The 23,332-nt window shown below is 43.8% G+C and overlaps 1 protein-coding gene across 1 annotated transcript in view; it reads left to right on the top strand.

The window, feature by feature from the left end:
- The window catches only part of C3_2H11orf16 (chromosome 3_2 C11orf16 homolog), a 117,152-nt gene that overhangs the window by 83,960 nt on the left and 9,860 nt on the right, over window positions 1-23,332 (top strand). Inside the window, exons 7-8 of the mRNA XM_085648137.1 lie at window positions 2,297-2,469; window positions 15,253-15,502. Of these exons, the coding sequence (XP_085504263.1) occupies window positions 2,297-2,469; window positions 15,253-15,502 (423 nt within the window). The remainder of the gene's footprint in view (window positions 1-2,296; window positions 2,470-15,252; window positions 15,503-23,332) is intronic.

Genomic DNA, 23,332 nt, shown 5'->3' with positions numbered 1-23,332 from the left:
CACTATTGGGATTGATTTTTTATGACCTACTAGTGGCATTCTAATTCCTCTTTTAAAAACCCATGTTTGGTTCATTGGCTCTTCAGGGCCAGCTTGAATCCAAATAAAGGAAGATTTCCTGCTTGCTTTTATAAGACTTTCCACTTCCTGTCCGGGGAACATACAAATAGCTGTGCTTCCACTGACCTTAATCTCTTTTTCTGGAGGTTGATTCCACAATAGGTAAAGTTTACATTTTACATTCATAACTTGCTCTGTAGGGATAGCTGAACCTGTGTCTGTTGTGGGTTCTGCCAGATAGCCAACCTGCAAGAATGGTGCTGAGGTGACCATCGAAATAGATATTGTTTCTGAAAATGGGTAATCTGCACCATCAAAGAGAAAAAGGTGAACATATATTAAGGTTCAATTTTTTTTTTTTTTTAAATGGCGTTACCTTTTTTTTTTAATGCTCAGGCCTTCAGCATCTTGCACATTGAACTGAAGGCTGATTCAGAATGTTAGTCAACAAACCCATTTCAGTCTGTGTCCTCGACCGCCCGTCCAACTGGTTGTATCATCAAGGTTTGACATCAACTCGACGGGCAATTCATAGTGGTTTGACCACTGCACATGAAGCCACTTTACTCCTTCCTGCCAAGTGCATGGATGCTTTTGAACTGGATGAAGAGAAGGATTGCAGACTTGACCCACGTTCAAGGACAGTGTGTTAAATCTTGCCATCCATGTAAACGTTTTGTCAGCTGTAACTTCAGCCTTCATTTCCTCTGGTTCATGTTACTTCCAGCCAGCTGTATCCGAATCCAACAGAAAGGATACAGCCTTCTCGCTTATCCCACTGGGACTGGTTCATACTGAATTATTCCAAGTCAGAAAGATCCACTGATCCCCTAAAATACATAGCCACTCCAACCACTGACGCTCACTAGTTGACTTGTGCCATTCTATCCACCCCCACTCAAGGCTTTCATACGGGGCTTTCGCTCTTTCTGAAGGTATTTGGCTTTACCTAGTAACACATTCGCCCAAACTTGCCCCAGTGTTTCCTATGATACTTGTTGGAATTATTAGGGCAACAGAATTTAGAACTAATTAGATGAAATAAAGACATGCACACACTCACTTGAAAATGCACTTTTAATATCCAAGTATTTTTGGCTCTTTAGACAATATTGAGCGAAAACATTGGTTATAAAAATCGGAGACAAAAAACGGTTACTGATTGAATGGGGTTGTTATTGGACCTTCAACACATGAAAGAGGCGGCAGAGAGTAGCAGCTCCGCTGCACGCATTATAAAAGGGACAACTTCTGCCTGGCGAGGAGGAGTTGTGGAAATGAAAAGTGAGAAAGCAATGGATGGAGAAGAGTTAGAAGAAAGTAGGTTATGAGGGTCTCCTGGCATAAAGCGATGAAAATGAGTGACGGTGGTGATGTCACATTCTGAGCTGAGATTAGTTCGTTTGACACAAGTTTTTTCAGTGGACATTAAACTGCTTTTCACATACAACCATTGTCCCAACTATATTTCGATAAAAGTCTTACAATACCAGTTATAAAATGTCTAAGTGCATGTTTAGTTCACAACTTATCAATACATTTTTGTTTCAAATCTTTTACGTTTTCACACACCGTTACGGGAAGGTAACTAACAGTACGAGATGGTTGACTTCATTTTGGAAGACCAAGGTTCATGGTGGATGAAGGAATCAAAGTACCACATAAACTTATTACAACTGTAAATGGCACAAAAATGTGCATAGCTATGAATACGTTAACACACGATAGTAAAGCTGCATAGTATCATTTTACATCACGGAGTCCCACCTCCTAATGTGGTTTCAGCCCAAGTACAGTGTGTCCAGATTCCAGGGGTTACAATGGGACCCGCCTCTTAGGACTGTTCATAATTCCTCACTTAACTACGTGAATTCCACCAAAAGTGAATATGATAGGCTAGATGCTTCCCGGTTGGGAGTGATTGTTCATTAAAATGTTATAATTATTTTTTGAGCGAATATATTCTATAACTCTGAATCTTAAGTATATCAGTTTTTTTTTTAAGTTTCAAAATCAATCTTATTTGTACGCATATTTCTTTCTATTGACTATTGTGGTGATGCATAATTACTGGTATGAAATATTTAGTGTCTTGTTCTATGCTCCCAAACAATTAATCATAAGTTTACCAAATCAGGAATTAATGCACATGTTTTTAGATTAACATTTGAAAAACAAAAATGAGAGATTTTTTGAACCAAAAAACTAATAGCTTTCTGAAAAATGTCTCCCACAGCCGCAAAGGCGTCCTCTCATAGAGAAACTGGGTGAACACCAGATTGAAAGCGAGAAACAAAAACAAGAGTCAATTGAATACCTGCGAAGAAAAAAGATTCATCATCAAGATTGGGAGTCGAAAAGGGAACAAGAAGCAGAAAAGAAGTACAGTGACACTCAAGAACACCATAGGTAAAATAGGGCCAAAGTGGCACCAGTCGGAATCAGCACATTGTGTTTGAGCTAAGACACATGAAGTTGAAAGCAAAACACTAATTTCACCTAGATTAATGTACTAAAAACCACAATCATTTTTCGAAGACATTTAAAAGTAAATCAACTGTGTAAAAAAATTGAATAATTTTTTTATACCAAACAAAATGTTATAAAAAAGTGTTCAGTGGCAGACGAGAAACAGGAGAAGAGGTGGGAAGAGGTTTGACCACCAGGGGCTGTGCCTCTTTGCACCACAGAGCTCCTTTATCTAAGTGTGCCATCTGCAAACAGGGAGTGTGTGCCCTGTTACAGATAATGCGATGCCCCCAGGGCAGCCATTATCTGGTGCCTATTCTGAGCACAACTTATTAGTGAAAGATGGCACCCAGATGCTGAAAAGGGTACAAAGATTCCCCTTCCAACGGATGCAATGAGTGACCATACCCACTTGCAGGGGGGGCATGTCTAGGGGTCAGTGGAATGCCCTTTTCTGTCTTGCAGGGGTCACCTTTGGGGATCCACTGACTGTGTGCCAACTCTTTGTGGTGCACAGTTTGTGCGCTTCTTGATGGTGTCTTTGCCTCTGCACCCATAGCCATAATATGACTCAAAAGCAGAGGCAAAGGTTTTCTTTCATTAGCATGGGGCCACAATCTTTATTAAAGAAGGGGAGGCACAAGGGTCTGCTGCCCCTTCAATAATACCAAACTGTATCGGTGCAGAAAGCAGGTGTACATGCCTGTTGCACCCCTGGGGCACTTTATGTAATACGCCCTAAGGTCTTGTAGGGTGGAGGGGAAGTGTTCTGAAGTTCCACTGGACAGAAAGAAGCATGGGAACAGGCATAAATGCAGTGGGAGGAAGGCAATAGTGGCAAGCGGTTGAGCCAGAGCCAACGCAAAAGGAATTGGGATAGAGGAAAGTGCACAGTGGCCCAAATAGTGTAAGCGGCACAGCAGTGGAACAGATAGGGAAAGGCGCTCGGTGGTGGAGACCAAGTGGTAAGCACAAAAAATGGCACATGTGGGTGGTGGTATGGCAGGAGAGTGGTATGGTGACCAAGACATGACAGGCAGATGGAAAGGACCAAGAGGATGTACATCATCATGCACTTTGGCGTTTGAAGTGTTAATTAAAATTGTGATGCTAAAATGTCCTAAAGAGCAGTGGGCGCACTGAATGTAATTAATGATGTAGGCAACGTTGGGGCTGGAAGTTAAACATGGTTTAGACTCATTTTTACGAACAATTACACATGTAGTGGGGAAGGCCATATTTTAACCACTCCATTTAATTCAATATTGATATTTAAAACATGCTTTTTTGGCATAGAACCAAACCATCTTACGATAAAGGTCAGTGTAGAAAAGGCTAAAACATTGCACACTATAACAGTAACTAAATGTAAACTTGAAGAAATCTCGGGACTCTCAAATATGCAGAATGTAATGCCCGGGTGCTAAATAAAAAGAACAATGCATTGTTCCCTGAAACAAACCAGAAAGCACAGATTCCCTTACAGCTCTTAGTATTGCGAGGAAATACCTTTAACAAACTGCAAGGTCAGGTTTTCAGTGAATTGCTTCCTTAGCTCCACTATGCTGCCAGAGAAAAATACAGTAGGGAGTAGGATCATTGGCGACAACCTGCCACATCATAACACAGATCTTGTTTTAAGAAAGTTGAGCAATTTTATAATTAAAATTACTATCCAAGACAAGCTATTGGTTTCACCGTGCACTGCGCCTGCACAGCTCTCTTCATAGACAGCTACAGAGAGTGCTGAAAAGCTCCTGGCAAATGTTGAGGTTTGTCATAACGAGATCTTTTGAGTGCTGCTCCCCCTGTTCCCAAGGGGATATCACATTCCAGCACAGCTAACTGTATGATATTATGATGTGGTGAAAACCCATTCTCTGCCAGCGAAACGCACAATCTGCCTGTGATGTCCAGTGTTGGAAGCATCTCCCATAGGCGCATCTAGTTCATTATTGGCCAGTATTCTCTAACAAAAAGGGAACGTGGCATTGTAAGGCGCTGTAAACAAGTTGCACGAACCCCATCGTTTAATTGACGAGATGGTCAATGGAGAACGCAAGACTAGCCTTTTCTAGACTGGTAAAGGGGAGGCAGCACATTTGTTAGCCACAGGTTCGGGCTGAGACAGAAAATAGGCCCAGGCGCTACAAAAAAATGGCCTTGTTAGAAATGGGGTTTCTGGTTGGCTAGGGTATGTACATAAGCTAGGCAGAACCCACCACTCTAGTCAGGGTAAGGGAGTTACACACCCAAGATAACCCCTTTGGTAGCTTGGCAGAGCAATCAGGCTTATCCCAGAGGCAATGTGTAAACCATTTGGGCAACACAAACACACACCAGTGACACAGCCAATACACCACAAAAGAGACGCCATGCAGTAGTATATGAAAATATATCTTATATATTGTATATAACACATAGACCACAATCAAATAAATCACTTTGTCAACTAGGCAACTGTCATAACATCACAGTTAGTGTAATAAAGTGAATACTTATAGGCTGCACACGTCATGAAAACACCCTACACCATCACTGTACATATTGTGCAGGTTAGGTCATACATAAATCATGGCTGCTGGACGTACTATGCCAGTCCTGGAAATGTGAGGAAACACAACCTACATCACAACAACAGGGCATAAGTATGAAGCAGTTAGGTCAGAGGCAACCACTTGAAACATCAACAGATCACCCTAAGAACCTCAGAATAAAACCTTCAGTAATGGAATGCCAGTTCATAAACACAGGCAACACACAAGTCACCATACAATTTATAGGGCACCAAGGCACCTGTGCTCCTATTTGTTCCGATACGGTAATTTAAAAAACTTGGTGAAAAGAGGGTAGTTACCACCAATATGTAGGCCGCAGGAGCACCAGCGCGCAAACTCGTTGGATTGAGGTAAACGAGTCACCCATCCACGGAGTTGTCTGGGATGAAGGGAGTTCTTGTAGCGATTGTGACCTCCTTCCCCCACCATGATACAACTTGTCAAGAACCCCCCAAGCCCCCGGAAAGAGGGTAGGGGCGCTCCCATGATGGAGGCGGCAGGGAAACCTTCCTATAACCCCCACCTGCAGAATTCCAAGGAGGTCACTGTCCGCGAGCATGCAGCACAGCGGCTGGGACAAGGACAGCCTTTTGTCTCAAGCCAGGTTAGTCCGCCTGAAAGGATTGTGGGTAGGCAGGCAGTGCTGTCTCGCCAGCCCCTACTGTGTCTGAAGGTTGGAGGTGGTCTCTGTGACCCCTCTGAGCTATCCTAACCAGGTGTCGGCTCCAGCGGCGTCTCTCCTCCTGGCAGTGTGCTACCTGCAGCCCATGCGATGTGAGACCCAGCGCAAGGGGCCAGATGTAGAGGTGCGGCACTCGGCCTCTCAGGGCACCCACTGCGCCCCATCCAAAAAGCGCACGGCGGGGTTAAGTTCAAGCAAGAGTTCACCAGGCACTGGTCTTAAGCAACTTGATGCGCCCACCTAAGTAAGAAAGCAAAAGCGCTCCTGACGTGCTACTTTTGGGGTGAGAGTAAATAAGAATGCAGCACTCACCACGTGCTTCAGCACTCCTCACACAGCTCTTCAGCAATGCTTCTTTGCCGGGTCCTCTTGTTTCCAGAAGTAACCTAAAGTCCTGGGGTTTAAAGTCTCATACATATACCCCATTTTCTCATTATTATCTTTGCTTCAGTCTCTGAGCTCAGTACAAATCAGGTCTGTCCTCCTTGGTCCAGATTGACCACAGGGGGTGGAGACAGCATTGTACAAAAGAGACACAGCCTATTCAAGTGCTAGCAAAACTCCTCCCACCACTCTAAATGCAGACCAGGTCTATTCAGCCTAGCGATGAGTCACCCAGGCAAGACAGGACACACATCAACCCCCCTTGTGCCTGTCTAGAGTGAATGCACATCCCCAGCTTCTGTCACTCCAAAGCCAGACCGTGAATACACAAACAGGCAGAGGCACACAGAATAGTAAAGCAAGAAAATGCCCACTTTCTAAAAGTGGCATTTTTAAACACACAATTTAAAAACCATCCTTTACTAAAAGGTGTGTTATTACATTCGGAGTTCAGGGAGCCTAAACTCAATTTCTCTATCTTTTCCCCATGGCAAGCTACATGTTACAAGGCAGCTCCCATGTTAGCCTATGGGACAGACAGCCTTTCAATAGTGAAAAACGAAATACACAGTATTTCACTATAAGAGCATGTAAAACACACCAGAACATGTCCTACCTTTTACATACACTGCACCCCGCCCATGGGGGTACCTTGGGCATACCTGAGGTGTGCCTTTCATATAAGAAAAGGGAAGGTTTGGGCCTGGCAAGTGGGTGCACTTGCCAAGTCAACATGGCAGTTCACAACAGCGTGCACAGACGTTGCAGGGGCAGGTCTAAGACACATTTACAGGGCTACTCATGTGGGTGGCACAACCAGTGCCTCAAGCCCACTAGTAGCTTTGATTTACAGACCCTGCACCACTCAGTGCTCTTTACTAGGGACTTACCAGTAAATCAAATAAGCTAATCATGGATAAGCTAATCATGGATAAGCAATCATAATCACAATTTGCACATAGAGCATATGCACTTTAGCACTGATCAGCAGTGGTAAAGTGCCCAGAGTCATATAGCCAACGAAAACAGGGTCAGAAAAATAGGATTCAAGAGGCAAAACGTTTGGGGATAAACCTGCAAAAAGAACCAGGTCTAACAGGCCTACATTACTGAATTAGATAGCTAAAAAAGTCGCACATGTTTGCAAATTGTGGCCATTTTAAATTTACAAAGACACTGCTGTATAAGTGTTTTGCAAGGGATGAAAGATTGCTTGGGATTTGAGTTTGCTACAGACATTGTTTAAATAGAAGGGAATTAATAGTAAAAACCTGCCCAGCAAACAGCCAAAAGAGCATCCCACACACTCACCCACCAGCCAAGCCCATCGGGCACTGCCTAATTGCCCTGCAGGCCAGTCTGACCCATTGTTTAAGACTGCAGTTGTGGGTTATTAATACATTCACTCGCACATCTCGCCCTGCCACCTGGCTTCCAGCTATTACTTGCAAATGGGCTGAAGGAGGTTTGCATTGCTTTCCTTTTTTATAAATGGACACATAGAAGAGGTGGATCATGAGAAGCAGCTGGATTTTGTGATCTCCTCTCACATATGGTGCCAAAGCTGTACAGCTGGCACACACGTGACACCATCTTGACAGCCCCTGTCTGCACTCAAGGGCTTCCAAAGTATGAGTGGCTTCCTGGGAGAATAAGGAGGTGGAGCACCACAACTGAAAGAACAGCTTAGGTTTAACTAATGGCAGGGCCTACATGAGAAGGCTGGGTCTTGCAATCTTTCACTAAACCTGTACCAAACAGGCCAGTTGGTCTTATGTTTAAGTAATCGTATCTCCTTGTCGCCTTATGCTTGATATACATACTGTAGTCTGCTGGATACGGGTCCAGAAGTGCAAGGAATAGAAGAAGTAGTGAACTCCTACTTATAGATACGCTGTTAGAGTCCCTGTGATCTGGTGAGCAATATTGAAACATCAGAGTTACATGTCAGGGATGGTTGGTGAACATGGGAAACCCATGATATTCAATGTTCTTGACCTGTAGGTTGCTTTTGGCAGAGTACATTAAAATATCTGAGCACTCCACCTACAATAAGTCAAAGATTTATCAGATGTCACCTTACAGAGGTTCAACTCCTTTCTAAGCAGCAAACTCCTAATAGTAGAATTGTGTCTATCTCACCACTTTCAGCCCTTTGACCTCTTGGTGTTCCATAGGGCTCAATTTTTAGGTTTGCCTACAGCGTGCATGCATGGTCAGCAAAAGCTATTGTTCTTAAATAAAAAGTTTGAAAGGGGCTTTCTACTGGCCGGCGCCCCTTCTCGCCTCTGGCTTCCTCCTGGGCTTCAGTCTTCATCCCTTCGTGTCCCTGCCATGGAGCATGGACCAAGTACTGCTTCCTGTGGTCAGTGTCCTTAGGCTCCTTAAGGTACTCTTTTGTTATTTATTGCAAACATAAGCAACAAAAAAGAAACCAATCATTGGCAAAGCCAATAGGTTTCACCTTTGCAAAATCTATTGATTTTTCAATGGTTTTTACATGATGCTCACCTTGGCTTAAACTAAAAACAAAAAGAGCTATGATGCGGCCAGCGTTGACTGTGTCTTAGTGCTTTTTTTTCCCTTCATGTCATGTTGGTTTTGTGCAATATGGCTGAAAGGGGAAAAAAGTGTTATGACCCTGTCAACGCTAGCAGCATCACAGTTTTTTTTTTTTTTTTACTTTAAGTCATGTTGCATAGCAGCTCGTGCTACTTGTACAAAATGTAACAAAACATTGACAAAGCTAATAGATTTTGCTTAGGCGAAACCTATTGGCTTTGCCAATGCTTGTTCCTTATATTGAGCAAGATTTTCGTGACCTTTCTCCTAAAAATGATATGACAACATTTGATTCTTCTGCACACCATTGCAGTTGAGATCCATTGTCATTTTAGGCTGGCTAACAAAAATATAAACTTTAAAACCCTTGTGGAATGACTTGAATGAACGGGGTTGGATTCTTTCCTTTGGAATTTAGGGATAAAAATATTATGACCAAAGCAGCTGCCTTCCTTTGTCAGTACCAATCATTATGGATACTGCATGTAAAAAAAGGCTTCAGCATTGCATTGTTCTAGGGAAAATCACCTCAGTGGAGGGTGGGCTTGGTAACTTTTTTAGACCAACCTAAATATTCCTAAGCTACAATTGTTTCTGAGCTTTTTTCTAAAGCTAAGAGTGCATTTAATTGGTCCAACTCTGGTTTTGGCCACACACAGAGTGACGTGTAAGGGAAAAATCAGAAAGTGGGTCACAATATAAATTGCTAAACAGAATCTGGTGTGAGTAGAGTCTTCACTTTTTTTTGTAAAATGTGCTCACCCATCGAACTAAAATCGTGACAACACACGGCTGAGGATTGAGAAATACCGGGACAGGTTGAAAAGGTACAGTTTTGACTGTTTTAAATTGTGTACAACAGAATTCCAGGCGAGGATGCCTGTAGGCTAAAAAAAATGATAAAACAGTGGCATGCATAGTCATGCGCGAATGTGCTGTAATAATGTGGAAAATGAACTAGTTTGATTCAGCTCATTAGCTTATACACGATTTGTTCTGCACCCTGTCTCTCCCATTGCTTCAAAGGGTTATAATTGAGAAATGCAGCTACCAAAGTAGCATAAGGTTCAGGGTGGGAGGCATTGTTCTCTATCCTGGGTGGAGATACCGAGGTTGGTGAACCCTGTCTGTGGAAACAGAAGAGGCTCCCCACAGCCTGGGCAGTGGATCATGGGATTTATGTTCTTTTTCTCTTGAATACTTCTAAACACAGATTCCTCACTTTTGAAATCTCCCAGACACCATAGAGGACACAGAATATTTTCTAGCAGCTGTACCCACGTGCAAATATGTGGTGCCGTTGGGTTCCATGGCTGCCACACAATGCATTGGAAGTGATGGGCCAGAGATCTACATAGACACTACCCTGCCACACTGATATTCTTTGCCTTGGATGGGGAGCTGCACTCACAAAAAGGTGTTGATGTTTCACTGACGCTATAAAAGGTTTTCCAGGCAGTATGCTAGAAAAATGTTTTCCTGAAGACTGATTGCATGAAGTAGATGTTGGTTACAGATCCACATGATGCTTGCCTGTGGTGTCCTGGATCTAAGCACGACTTGAAGACCTGTGACAAATGCTACTTGATGCACCCAAAGGCATTAGGGTGGTGAAATTGTACATTGCTGAGCCCAAGAAGTGAGGTGAAGTGCACTCCAATCAATGGAGTCACTCTTGCTTTACATCATGAGCCTTTTTCCCTCCAGATCTGGTCCTGCTCCAATTCACCATTCTCAGGTGAGAAGTTGAGAGACAAGTCTTACCATAAGTGCAAAAAGTCAGAGTGGGACCTGTTTCTATCCCGTTACTTCAGCTCTGGGGACCACAGGCAGAGTTTGAAATGCAAAGAAGGGGAGGGTGTTTCACTCCTGGTACTTTGTGGTGCCAGAACAAATCAAAGCAGTCAGGCTAATAGTAGACCTTGGATTTCTGAACACCTTGCTTTAGAAGGACAGTCAGTTCAAAATCTTGATTCTGGCCCAGATTATTTCCTCCCTGGATCCAGAAGACTGGATTGTGTTGTTGAACTTGCAGGATGCATAATTTTGTGTGCCCATCCTGCAGTACCACAGACCCTTCGGTTTGTGTTGGGAGTCAGAATACTTGTAGTTTACCTTGCTGTCATTCGGCCTCAACTCATCCTTTCAAGTGTTTATAAAGATGATAGCAGTTGTTGCTGCGCATCTTTGCAGGTCAGGGAAACACATATTCCCATTCCTTACCGGCTGTCTGTTAAAAGTGGGCTTGCCACAGTCATTCATCGACCACATGGAGACAACTGTCACCCTTCTGCCATCCCTGCAGTTTTCCATCAATGAGCTGAAACTCCAAATGCAACCTATGCAGACAATTCCATTCATAGGGGCAACCCAAAGAGAAGGTGATGTTCAAGGCCTTTCACCCCTGCAGCGAGTCCAGGACATTTAGGTTATGATACCAATATTGAGGGCTGGGATGCAGCTTGGATGGTTCTGAGGCTTCTTGACATTTTGACCTCATGCATCCTGCTGGTCCCACATGCTGATTAGCACACTTGGGCTGTGCAATAGAACCTCTACCTACAGTCGGCACAGCTGAGGTTGCCTCGTAGGCAACATCTATATCTCAGAAGAGGCAGCCTAGAACCTTTGGTGATGGCTGTTGGACACCATTCTGACCTGCAGCAGGCCACTTTTGCTATCCCAACCACATCTCGCAGTAATGATGATTGTCTCTAGGTGTGGGTGGTCACCTTGGAGAGGTGGAGATTAGGAGCCTTTCTTTCTACCAAGGATTGGGTTTCTCTTCCCCATCAGACAGTCCATAGTTCTCCCTGCTTTTTTTGCTCTGCCTCACTCCTCTAAGGAGGAAGAGAGGTTTCACTGGTTGAACCCCAAAAAAGCCCTTAGCTTTTACATCAATTGCACGAAGGATTATAGGGTGAATAGCCAGCTTTTTATCATCTTTTCCATTTCTTTAAAAGAAAAAGACAGGGCAGAAACAGAACTTTGGCTCAGTGGATCATCCTGTGCATAAACATATGCTATGTCCTTGCCGAAACCGGAGCCCCCTGAGAACCTTTGGGTTCATTCCACTGGAGCCAAAGTTGCCACTTCGGCATTGGCTAGGGGAGTTCCATCGTTAGACATCTGCCATGCTGCTGTGTGGGTGCTCATACACACCTTTACTAGGTATCACAATCTTGACAATCTAGTATGCAAGTGCCCACTTTGTCCTGCAATACTTCCTTGAGTAAGTCCACTCCCATCTTCTGTGAGGTACTGGCTTGGTATCTATTCAAGAGGTAAGGAATCGGTGGTTAGAAGAATGTATCAGGAAAACAAGTCTCTTACCTTTGGTAACTCTTTTTCTGGTGGATACTCTATCTAATCACAGATTCCTCAATACCCTCCCTCATCGCTGTTCCTTGGAGTGGACACTTAAGGTTCAAAAAGGTCTCAATTTAGATTTTGCAGGTCACTTTTGAAATCTGTCACAGTCGATCCGTGTCCGAGAGCAGTGAATAGTTTCAAAGTAAAACTAACGTCAATGCACAGGGGTCGCACCAATGCAGTGCCTAATCGTGCCACCTATTAGCACTTTGGGACAATTACTAGGAAAAGATCAGAACCCAGTCTAGCTCCTGGGATAATTCAGAAGGTGAGGAAATTGGGATTAAATAGAGTAGAAAGAACGTTTACGAAGGTAAGTAACTATTTCATCAATTATCTCTCGCGTCTCTAAGGAGGACAAACACTTGTACAGTGCCTTCACCTTGTGCTGCAAAGGCCAGTTAGCAAAAGACACACAAATGATGGATGAAATGCAGAACAAATCAAAGCATTCACTGCCACTGGATTCAAGCCAGCCTGGCTGATGAGGGGTGTTACCCCGAAACCGGCCCCAGGATACTTGTTTCCGGTCCAGGAAGGACGTGGCTTGGCAGTTCGGGCTGCACTGTTCCCGTGAGGAACAGGGTCAAGGCTGCTTTGCATATGGCTGGGTCTGAACTGGGGGTGAGCTAAAGAACGATGATGGATTCAACCCAGATCTGTGACTGGGAGTGAGTGTCTGAAAAGTTTCAACGCTCCGTCAATCATCTCCTTGTGTTTGCAAAGGCCAGTAAGGCACAAGTTCCATCTCATAAGTGCCACAAACTCCAGTGGGTGTATTTAGGTATGGGTAATGTTAGCACTTTTGAGGGCAGGGTAAACAAGAATCCATTATTTAGTGGGGTATTAGGTCAATCCAAACTCCTTAGAAAACTCTAAATCATGCACATAGCATCCGTATAGGGATCAGTCATTCTGGGGCTCTAGTTGATTGTCATTAATGAAGCCACAGTTTCAATTATTGAGTCCTAGGCTTTTTGTTCTGCTGAGCTGCCAAACCAATGCCATCGTTGCTCTCAGCAGCTTCGCTTCCCTGCTCTTCGCTTGCCTTCTAGAATCAGGATCCGCATCACAGGGAAACTCCTTGTTTCCTTTGGGTCAATTAATGGAATATCCCATAATCTTCCACGTTTAACTAAAGTGACACCAAACTAAGAGTAGACAAACCCCTGAGTAGAAGGCATTGCTCCAAGATAAGGATGCATGATGTTTGAAACACACAGGATTTAACCACGGGAAGGTTTATCATTGCATGTAGACTGCTACTGTTACCCTGAAGCCCAGTCGTATCCTTGTCCCGAAGAAAAGATACATTTTAAGGTCTGGATTGATAAGTGTTTAGGATTTGTAATAAGGGTTTAAAATAAATGTTCAAATTAATCTTTTTATTCACGTTCATGTATGTATTCTGAAGCTTGCATTCGCTTTTGTATGTCATCATTGTTTAAAACTGTATAGACATGTGTGCAGACACGAAAGGCTGCCATATGAAAGAGTGTTTGAATACAGTTAAACGTCAATGTGATGGAGCAATGAAGGCTCGTTATCCAGGCCCTTCTCGGCCTGTCCTAGGATTAATCTAGGTGACGTTTTACACCCCCACCTTAGACATTTCATATATAAGTTGAGATACATATAGAGAGCTACTGTTCAACAAATGCAATGCATTTTCAACCCTTTATGGTAAAAGGACTAGAATCTATCCTAGTGAAAAACACATAGGGGCATATTATCAAGGACGGCTTTGAAAATATCGCCGGTTTAGCGGCAGAAAACTGCCACTAAAGCGGCGATAATGGGCTTGATAATATGCCCTGAAGAATTCCAATAGAAGCCCATGTTGCCACCAGAACATGGGCTTCTATTGGAATTCTCCAGAGCATATTATCAAGCCCATTATCGCCGCTTTAGTGGCAGTTTTCTGTCGCTAAACCGGCGATAATTTTTAACGCCGTTCTTGATAATATGCCCCATAGTGTGTTCAAACATTTCTATGAATGATTTACACATAAAAAGGAGAGACAAGTTTGGACTAGAAATTGTTTGTAGATTCAACTTTTCCCTAGTTTTTCTTCAGTGCACAAACTCAAATTTACTACAGACTCTGGCCTCTTGTCATTGGGAAGTCTACATTTGTGTAAGTCTCTATAAAGCATGACCTTAGCTTTAAAGCAGCAGAATGCTGTACAATAAATTGGAGGTACAAAGTAAGGGCACGTAAGATGCTTAAAAATGAATACGTCCTCATTTTTTGCCATCCCTAAGATGTAAGGCATCCTAGAGGTTACTTCTCGATGAGGTGTTTCTTGAAGAGACAGGTCTTCAGCTTCTTCTGGAAGTGGGGGAGAGAAGGCGCTTGTTGGATCCGCGCTGCAATGGGTTTCCTTAATTGAGCCTGGAATAGACCGAGGTCTAGGAGAGGTGTGGATGCTCATCCTTTGTAGGGGTTTGGAACTCATGATTGGAGGTCCCAGAGCAGCCCTGTGGTTTAAGGTGTGGTTCTAGAGAAATGACTCTCCTCCCCGTGCTCCATGTTTGCTTACTTAAGTGTTGTGCATATCACCAACATGTCATCTTAAAGCACTTCAATGCACTTTCAGCTGCTATGAAAAAGCTATGTCAAAAATCGGAAAAAGCACACATTTGCACAAATGAAGTGGTCGTTGCTTATCAAGTGTGAAAGTAAATGTAAAATGAAAGTTCTAAGGAGTTTTCCCAGTGAAGTATTAAGCACTTGAAAAAAAGGTGTCTTTTTCTGCTGCAGCAAGCTGCGGAGAGAGGGGGGGGGGAGGCAGTGGTGAAGAGGGTAATACATATATATGTGCAGACAACATTTTGAAGGTGTTTGATCAGTCAAAACTGTGAAGCTCGCAAGAAAAAGAAAATTACTCAGCACCTCTATAGTTTTTATTTCCTTTCTGGAGTGGTGTTTGATATTTAGCTAAGACTTGCTGCTGAAAATAATACATGCCCTTTAATCAACAGCAAATGTTCCCAATTTTTTTCTTTTTTCTATTATTAATGCAAGTGCAAACTTATACTGGAAATACAAAAGAGGTAACCTGCTCGAACACAAATGGTGATTTAGACAAATAAGCAGTTTTTAACATGTTTATAATCTGTGAACAGTGGGCCACGCTTGATCAAGTAAACACTTTTTTTCAGGCAGAAAACACAGCAACACTTCCAGAATGAAGAGAGGAAGTTAAAGGAACAGGTCGCCAAGAGGATTCAGGCAATGAAGGCGAGGCAGGGAGCACAGCAGGACGCAAGCCAGAGGATGCAAACCTTGTCTGAGGAGGAGAAACAGAAGGAGCAGCGCAGACTGGCGCACTTACAGAATGTCCGCCAGAAGATCGACGCGCGGGAGTTCAAAAAATGCAGAGAAGAGGCAGAGAAAGAACTGAAGACACAGGTACTTCATTGTGTGCAGGAAACAAGTCACAGCCAAACAGTGCAATGCCTTTGTGTAGATTATGTCCCACAGGCGTAGTATCTTTAGTGCAGCACATGCAGTGGCACCAGGACCATGACACTGAGGATGATCTAAACAAAAGCCATGATGAATCCTTTGGGTAGACTATATTTAGCTGGCTAGGTGCTTATATTTTATTAGAACATTGGAATGTTGGGAGCTCCATTGAAAACAATGGAGTGCTCCGGGCTTATAATGGCTGGTATAAGCCCGGAGCTCCGACATTCCAATGTTTCTTTGTTCACAGCTCTGGCTGTGAACAAAGGTTTCAGGGAGCCCGAGGGGATTTCAATCCCCTCGCGCTCCCTGAAGGCTTTGTTTTATTTGTTAAAATATTCTGCCCTCTAGTGGCAGAATTTTCTAATAGCCTTATAGCCCTTCGTTGCAGGGCTATACCGGCTATTAAAGTCCCGCTGCTTTGTTAAAGTCCCTCGCCTTCGGCTCGGGCCTTTAACGCGGCAGCGGGCCTTTATTATAGTAATAGTTCGTTTAAATGGCTGTATAATTCTGATTCAACGTGAACCTTGGTTGCTGACCTAGAGTCCAAGTTACCATTTCTTCATTGAGGGATTTGTGTTAATCTAAACGTGTTATAATAACCATGACACACCAAAACCTTTAAGATTGTGCAGCTCTTTTGTAAACATACAAATTAGTTTACTGGTCTATCAACATTTAGCAAGAAATGTATTTATGTTGCTTTGAAATGTTTTTCTGGAGTCAACAAGATTCTTGGAAAATGGGAACAAAACGATGGGTATTGCTATCCTCATAATAATGTCAAATGATCTCATCATGATAATGTTAAGGACAGCCAGCATTCACTGAGTCTGTTTTAAGGAAAATGATCTTATGACTCTTGGCCAAGATGAAACCAGTCAGAATATCTAGGTTCACTGGCATTTTAGAGCACTCTGTCTCCTCAGGTAATTCCAAACCAGACCAGGGGACCGTATATGTCAAGGAATTTGTTCTTATACGACCCCTGTTGGGCCGGGCCCTTTTTACAGGGCTATCCAAAAACTTTTTGCCTTCTTCCTTATTTTTTTCTGACATGTTGCTGCTGGTTTTAGAACTCAGAGCAATTTAGCACTATTGATCAGTGCAAAAGTGCAGGTACTCCATATGGAAATTATCATCGTTCCATGATTGACATATTTAATTTACTGGTAAATCCCTAGTAAATCAAATGGTACTAGTGGGCCTGCAGCACTGATTGTGCCACCCATATGAGAAGTCCTGCAACCATGTCTATGTGTACAGTTTTAAACTGCGATTTCGGCCTAGCAAGTGCACCCACTTTTCAGGCCCAAACCTTCTCTTCTACTACATGTAAGGCACCCTTAAGGTAGGCCCAACGTAGCCCCATGGAGAGGGTGCAGTGTATTTTACAAGTCCTGACAGTGAAATACTGCTAATTTTGTTTTTCATAATTCCAAGGTCTATCTCTCCCATAGGTTATCACGGTAGCTGCCTTGTAACCTCTTACAAGTGTAACTTCTAATTGGGAAAAGGCAGAGATTGGGAGTTTGGGGTCACTGAACTCACAATTTAAGAATACATCTTTTAGTGCAGTTGGTTTTTAAATTGCATATTTTAAAATGGCACTTTTAGAAAGTGGGCATTTTCTTCCTTTACCATTCTATGCCTCTGCAGGTCTGTGGAATCCACATCTGAGGGAGGGTGACAGTTGGGTCGTTTGTGCATTCACTCCAGACAGTCACACAAAGGGAGATGAGGTGTGCCCTGCATATCCTGATGGCCCATTACCAGGCTGATGGGTCTTCCTGAGCTAGAGTTGTGGGAGGAGTTGACACCGACACCTGAGTAGGCCTGTGGCTGTCCTCACAGAAAGCTGTCTCCAGTCCCACTGTAGGGCGTCTGGAGCCAGGTCAGGGAAAGACAGGGTATTGTGCACTACAAAGACTTTCCATTGAAGTTTGACTACTTCAAAGGCAGCAAAGGGTATAAGTACTGGAGCTGTAACACCATAACTTCAGAATACTTCTGGACTAAGAGGAGATGCTGCCAAGAAGAAGAGCTGGAGAAGCTGGAAAAGGGGAACTGCCACTCTGCTTGTTGCCGTGCTGTGCTGGCCTACTGCTTGGTGCTTCTGTCTTGGGCAGCGAAAGGACTGGACTTTTGCTTTGTGTATCCTGCTTGCTAAGATTCTCCAAGGGCTTGTGTGTGATTGCCTCCTGTTAAGAAGTCTCAGGGCCATCAAAGACTTCACCAACAGCCCTGAACTCCTCTGCTGGGAGTTCTGATCTGCCAAGTGGTACCAATTCCAGTTCAGCACCCTTTGAGGGGGCTATGCAGCAAAGGACTGAAGAAAATCCACGCATTGACCTTCAGTGCCTGTTTTTCCTGCCACAGCAACGCTGTGCGGTTGAAAAACCAACATATTGCCACGGTGCGGCTGAAGAATCAACGCAGTGCTTGTTGTGCTGGCAAAAGATCACTGCAGCCTGAGTCCCCAAGCATTGTGTCATCAATGTCTTGACAACCGCTTCGACTTTGACAGAGGCCCTGCTGTCCAGCTGAAGAAATCGACGCATCACCTGCTTCGCGGCTGGAAAATCAACACAGTAGTTTTGCCACTGCTTAACGCCCATATTTTCGACACAATGCACATGTGCGCCAAGTTCTCCATCGACGTTGCACAGCAGTAAGAAACCATGGCCGTGTATCAGGAAACCGATGAATCACCTCCCCTCTCAGTATGGAACCGAAGCATCACCTGCCCTGACAGTAAGCAACCGATGCATCTCCTCCCCTGTGCTGCAGCAAGGAACGGACGCATCACCTCCCCTGGAAGTAAGGAACCGACACATTACCTCCCCTGGGACCGACGCATCGCCTTGCTTTTCCGGTGCCTCACCTCCCCTGTGCCTGTTTTCATCTTTGATTATGACGCATGCCAGGTACTTTGTGATAAAAGTGACACATTCATAGTTTCCTATTAACTCAACTATTTTGAACCTTTTTAAAAGTGTTATCTTGATTTGTGTATGGTCGATTTATGTCGTTTTGGTCTTGGTTTCTTCAGATAAAGTTTGATAACATTTTCTTAAAGTTGTGGGGTGTCCTTCTGCAGAGTTTTCACTGTGTTAGAGTGTGTGAATGTACAAATGATTTACAAATTGCCTCTGAGATAAGCCTCACTGCTTGTGCCAAGCTACCAAGGGGGTGAGCAGGGGTTATCTTAGGAGTATAACTACCTTAACCTGACTAGAAAGAGGGTCCCTACTTGGACAGGGTGCAAGCCACTGCCAACTAGAGACCCCCATTCCTAAAACCCCAATGCCAAGTGCATGGATTTCTTATGGCCTTTGAATGTTTTGAAGAGAACCATGAAAGAGTTCACCTCCAGAATATCAGACACCTGTTTTACCAGGGCCAGCCTTGTTAATTAAGTCTACACATGATCCATAGCTACCTTATCTACATGCTTTTGGTTCAAATACTACTTTGCCTACTTTAACTTCCTCAAAGGCCTCGCCTCTTATCAGTAAAGGAAGGAAAAGAGGTGACCCATTATATCCACGTTTCTCATTTTTGGGAAGCTCAAGGTAATGTAAAATTTCATCACAACACAGACATGAGTGTGGCAGTGCAAACCGTGTGGTAAACCTTGCTCTGTGACATTACGTCAAAACAGAAGCACATACCTGGAAAGTGTTAGCAAATGTAATGGCCCATAAAGTGCTATTTGATTAATTAAATATAACAGGAAACAATGGTCCCTGAAAATGAAAATGTTCAACACATATAATAAATATAGCCAAGGTTGGTACTATATTTTAGCCAGTGTCCAGCCGGACATGGCAACTTTAATAAGTAGGAATAATTAGCAACAATCCGAAGAATGTAAGTAGAGTCGTAGTGGGACACAAGCCTGTATCCTGAGACTTACATATCAAGAGGACATACAATTGTGAAACACATTCAGGCAATTACAATGATGTTTCCGTTTGAGAAAATAATAAATAGTGAAACATCTTGATACAAATCTGGCCACCTTCACAATGTATTATATACAAAATTTCTGAATGTGTAAGGTAGGCAACACAGTCGACGACGTTTCGATCCTTATCTAAGGGATTTAGGATCATCATCAGGACTAATCAGTTAAATTGCCCATATTTGAATGCCTGTTTTTGCCACATAAGGCACGAATTTCCGTGACCGAATGGACGACAGCGCGATCGGTCAATGCCGGGTTGACAGTCTACCCGGCATTGACCGATCGCGCTGTCGTCCATTCGGTCACGGAAATTCGTCTCCTTCATTGCATGGAGATATCTTTCCACCGTGCCCCCTCTCCGGACCTTGAATTTTAAGGCACTGCACCTTAAAACGTCTTGTTGAATTTTACCCTACGGCTTCCAGGCCAAGACGCGGCGCATACTCAGTTGCCTTATGTGGCAAAAACAGGCATTCAAATATGGGCAATTTAACTTATTAGTCCTGATGATGATCCTAAATCCCTTAGATAAGGATCGAAACGTCGTCGACTGTGTTGCCTACCTTACACATTCAGAAATTTTGTATATAATACATTGTGAAGGTGGCCAGATTTGTATCAAGATGTTTCACTATTTATTATTTTCTCAAACGGAAACATCATTGTAATTGCCTGAATGTGTTTCACAATTGTATGTCCTCTTGATATGTAAGTCTCAGGATACAGGCTTGTGTCCCACTACGACTCTACTTACATTCTTCGAATTGTTGCTAATTATTCCTACTTATTAAAGTTGCCATGTCCGGCTGGACACTGGCTAAAATATAGTACCAACCTTGGCTATATTTATTATATGTGTTGAACATTTTCATTTTCAGGGACCATTGTTTCCTGTAATACTTGACTTCCCAAGGTCCCTGTTATATTTCTTTGGGTGCCCTTGTCCCCTTGTTTATTTGATTAATTAAAATTCAAAACTTAGGGTGATCAACAAATCAACATATTTAAATAACCTTAAGCACATTAAGCTTCTCAATGAAGACAGAAAATGGTTAAGGTATCACATCATAAAGGTTTAGTAAAGGTTAAAGTTTACGGTAGGCAAAATCATTGAGTATCAATTCATATTGATTGATGCATTAATGTATGGAGTCCAAATCAACTAAGTCATATAAGTAAGAGTCGAACAATCATAGAGTGGCCGCAAAGGGAAAGGTTTAGAAAGTTAAATCTCCCATAAAGAGAGTACCCTAAGTCTCCTACTCTGCTCTAAAGTGTCTCAAAAACAGACTGACTCAGTCTACTCTGTACTAACATATATCAAATTAATCTGACATTTGAGACACCTATACAAAGTTCTCAGGAAATGATCCAATCAGGTTAATATGAGGTGAAACATTTGTATGCGCATTAGCTTCTAAGGGCCTTCCACAATACAGCTTTTCTTAGCATCCTTCACACTTGCATATTATCTGTAAGAAGATGAGATATAGAGACCAGCCTGGATTCGGCAGGTGTCTCCTTGAGTATGCTACCAATTATAACATTCCATGATTATCATAATAAAAGAAACGCGTTACTTACCTGTAACAGCAGTTATCCAGTATTGGTGTCTTTCATAGATTCACATGCCTGAATCATTCCCCGTCGTCGAGACGGGAGCCTCTGGTACATAAAAAAGTAATGTCCTATAGACATACATAGAGAAAAATAGGCCTAAGGGCCTCCTCTTAGTAGCCTATCCTAGTCCTTATGTAAAAAGGACCAAACTCTTAGAGTCAGCCAATCAGCTATAACCTCCCTCTAGAACCTTCCTGGCAGGAGCCTCAGTCCCTCAGATTTTCGTACGCAACAAGCTAGGTAGGCGTAATATAGTTAGAGAGAGGCGTGAGTCCTTCCAGGGGAGGCGGGAGGGTTGCATGTGAATCTATGAAAGACACCAATACTGGATAACTGCTGTTACAGGTAAGTAACGCGTTTCTTATCCAGTATTAGGGGTGTCTTTCATAGATTCACATGCCTGAATCAGAGTAGTTAGCAATACATTATGCACATTTCTGATGTAACATGCCGTAAAGATATTTGAGATAATACACTATCATATCAGTTTGAAACATTGGCATACATCAAAACAGTAAATCAGTAAAGAATGTGCATACCAGGATGGCGGGATGTTGGAAGGCTCACCTCACTGGAATAGATGGCGAAGCACCGCCTGGCCCACTGCCGCATCCTTCGTCAGTTCGGCATCAAGGCAGTAGTGTCTGGAGAAGGTGTGCGGTGACTTCCACGTCGCCGCTCTACAGATGTCCAAAATCGGCACTCCAGCGAACAGCGCTGCTGATGTGGACATCGCTCTGGTGGAGTGTGCTTCCACCCTGTCTCTCAAAGGCCGTCCGGCCCCTTCATGGCAGAATGCTATTGCTGAAGAGATCCACCTTGAAATGCTCTGTTTTGTTAGAGGCATACCCAACCTTGGCCTACTGTAGGCCACAAATAGCTGTGATGACTTCCTGAAGCTCTTTGTTTTGTCTATGTAAAACTTAAGACACCTTTTGAGATCCAGAGAGTGGAGTGTCCTTTCTGCTGCCGTGGTAGGGTTTGCAAAGAAGGAACGTAGAACCACCGGCTCGTTGAGGTGAAAGTCTGAAGGCACTTTCGGTATGAACTTGGGATTCGTCCTCAGCACCACTCTGTCCTGTTTGAACTGCATGAAGGGTTCCTGAATGGAGAGAGCTTGCAGCTCGCTGACTCTCCTGGCAGATGTTAGAGCGAGCAACAGAGCCGTTTTCCATGAGATGTACTTGATGGAAGCTCGATGAATGGGCTCAAAAGGGTGCTTCATGAGTTGGTTGAGGACCAAGTTGAGGTGCCACGTCGGTGAGACCCGTCGAGGTCTTGGGAAGGACCTATATAGCCCCTTGAGGAACTGTTTGATAAGCCTACTGGACCAGAGAGACGGGCCTTTGAAAGTCCTGGTAAAACGTGAAATTGCCGCCAGATGCACCTTTATGGATGCATGCGCCAATCCCGACTGTGCCAAGTGTAGTAGATATGGCAATATCTGTTCAGGTGTGATATGGAGTGGTCTCAGGCCTTTCTCTAAACACCAGACGCAGAAGCGCTTCCATTTGAGAGAGTAGGTTTTGTTGGTACTGTCCGCCCTCGCTTTAGCTAGCACGTCCCTGCAGTCCTGCGGGATGTTTAAATGGCAGAACTCTCTGTGCTCAGGAGCCAGGCCGATAACCTGAGCGATTGCAGGTTCGGGTATTGCACCTGCCCGTTGGACATCGTCAGCAGGTTCGGGTGCTGTTTGAGACGAATCGGTGTCCTGATGGAGAGGCGATGAAGGTCCGAGAACCAGTGCTGCCTCGGCCAGAACGGGGCAATTAGGATCAGGGTACAAGGCTCCGCCTTCATCTTCCTGAGGACCCTGGAAATCATCGGGAACGGCAGAAAAGCGTACGCAAATACGCTGAACCAGCCTATGGAAAAGGCATTTCCGAGCGACCCCGGTTGGGGATGCCAGCTTGCGTAGCTTGGGCATTTGGCGTTCTTCCTGGTGGCAAACAGGTCGATTCCTGGGACTCCCCATTCCGAGAATACGTGTGTTAGCGAATTCTCGTCGAGCTCCCATTCGTGGGAAAGTGACTTCTGTCTGCTTAGGGCGTCTGCAATGGTGTTGTCCTTGCCCGGGACATAGTCCGCTCTGAGAGTGATCCCATGGAGAACCAGCCAGTTCCAGATCTTTTGCGATTCGCGTGATAGAGTGAGCGAACGCGTTCCTCCCTGTTTGTTCAGGT

Source organism: Triturus cristatus, chromosome 3_2, assembly GCF_964204655.1.
Source record: "Triturus cristatus chromosome 3_2, aTriCri1.1, whole genome shotgun sequence".
In the NCBI taxonomy this organism is placed as follows: domain Eukaryota; kingdom Metazoa; phylum Chordata; class Amphibia; order Caudata; family Salamandridae; genus Triturus; species Triturus cristatus.
Note: the sequence above shows the minus strand (reverse complement) of the source record. Positions and strands in the feature narration are given on the sequence as shown.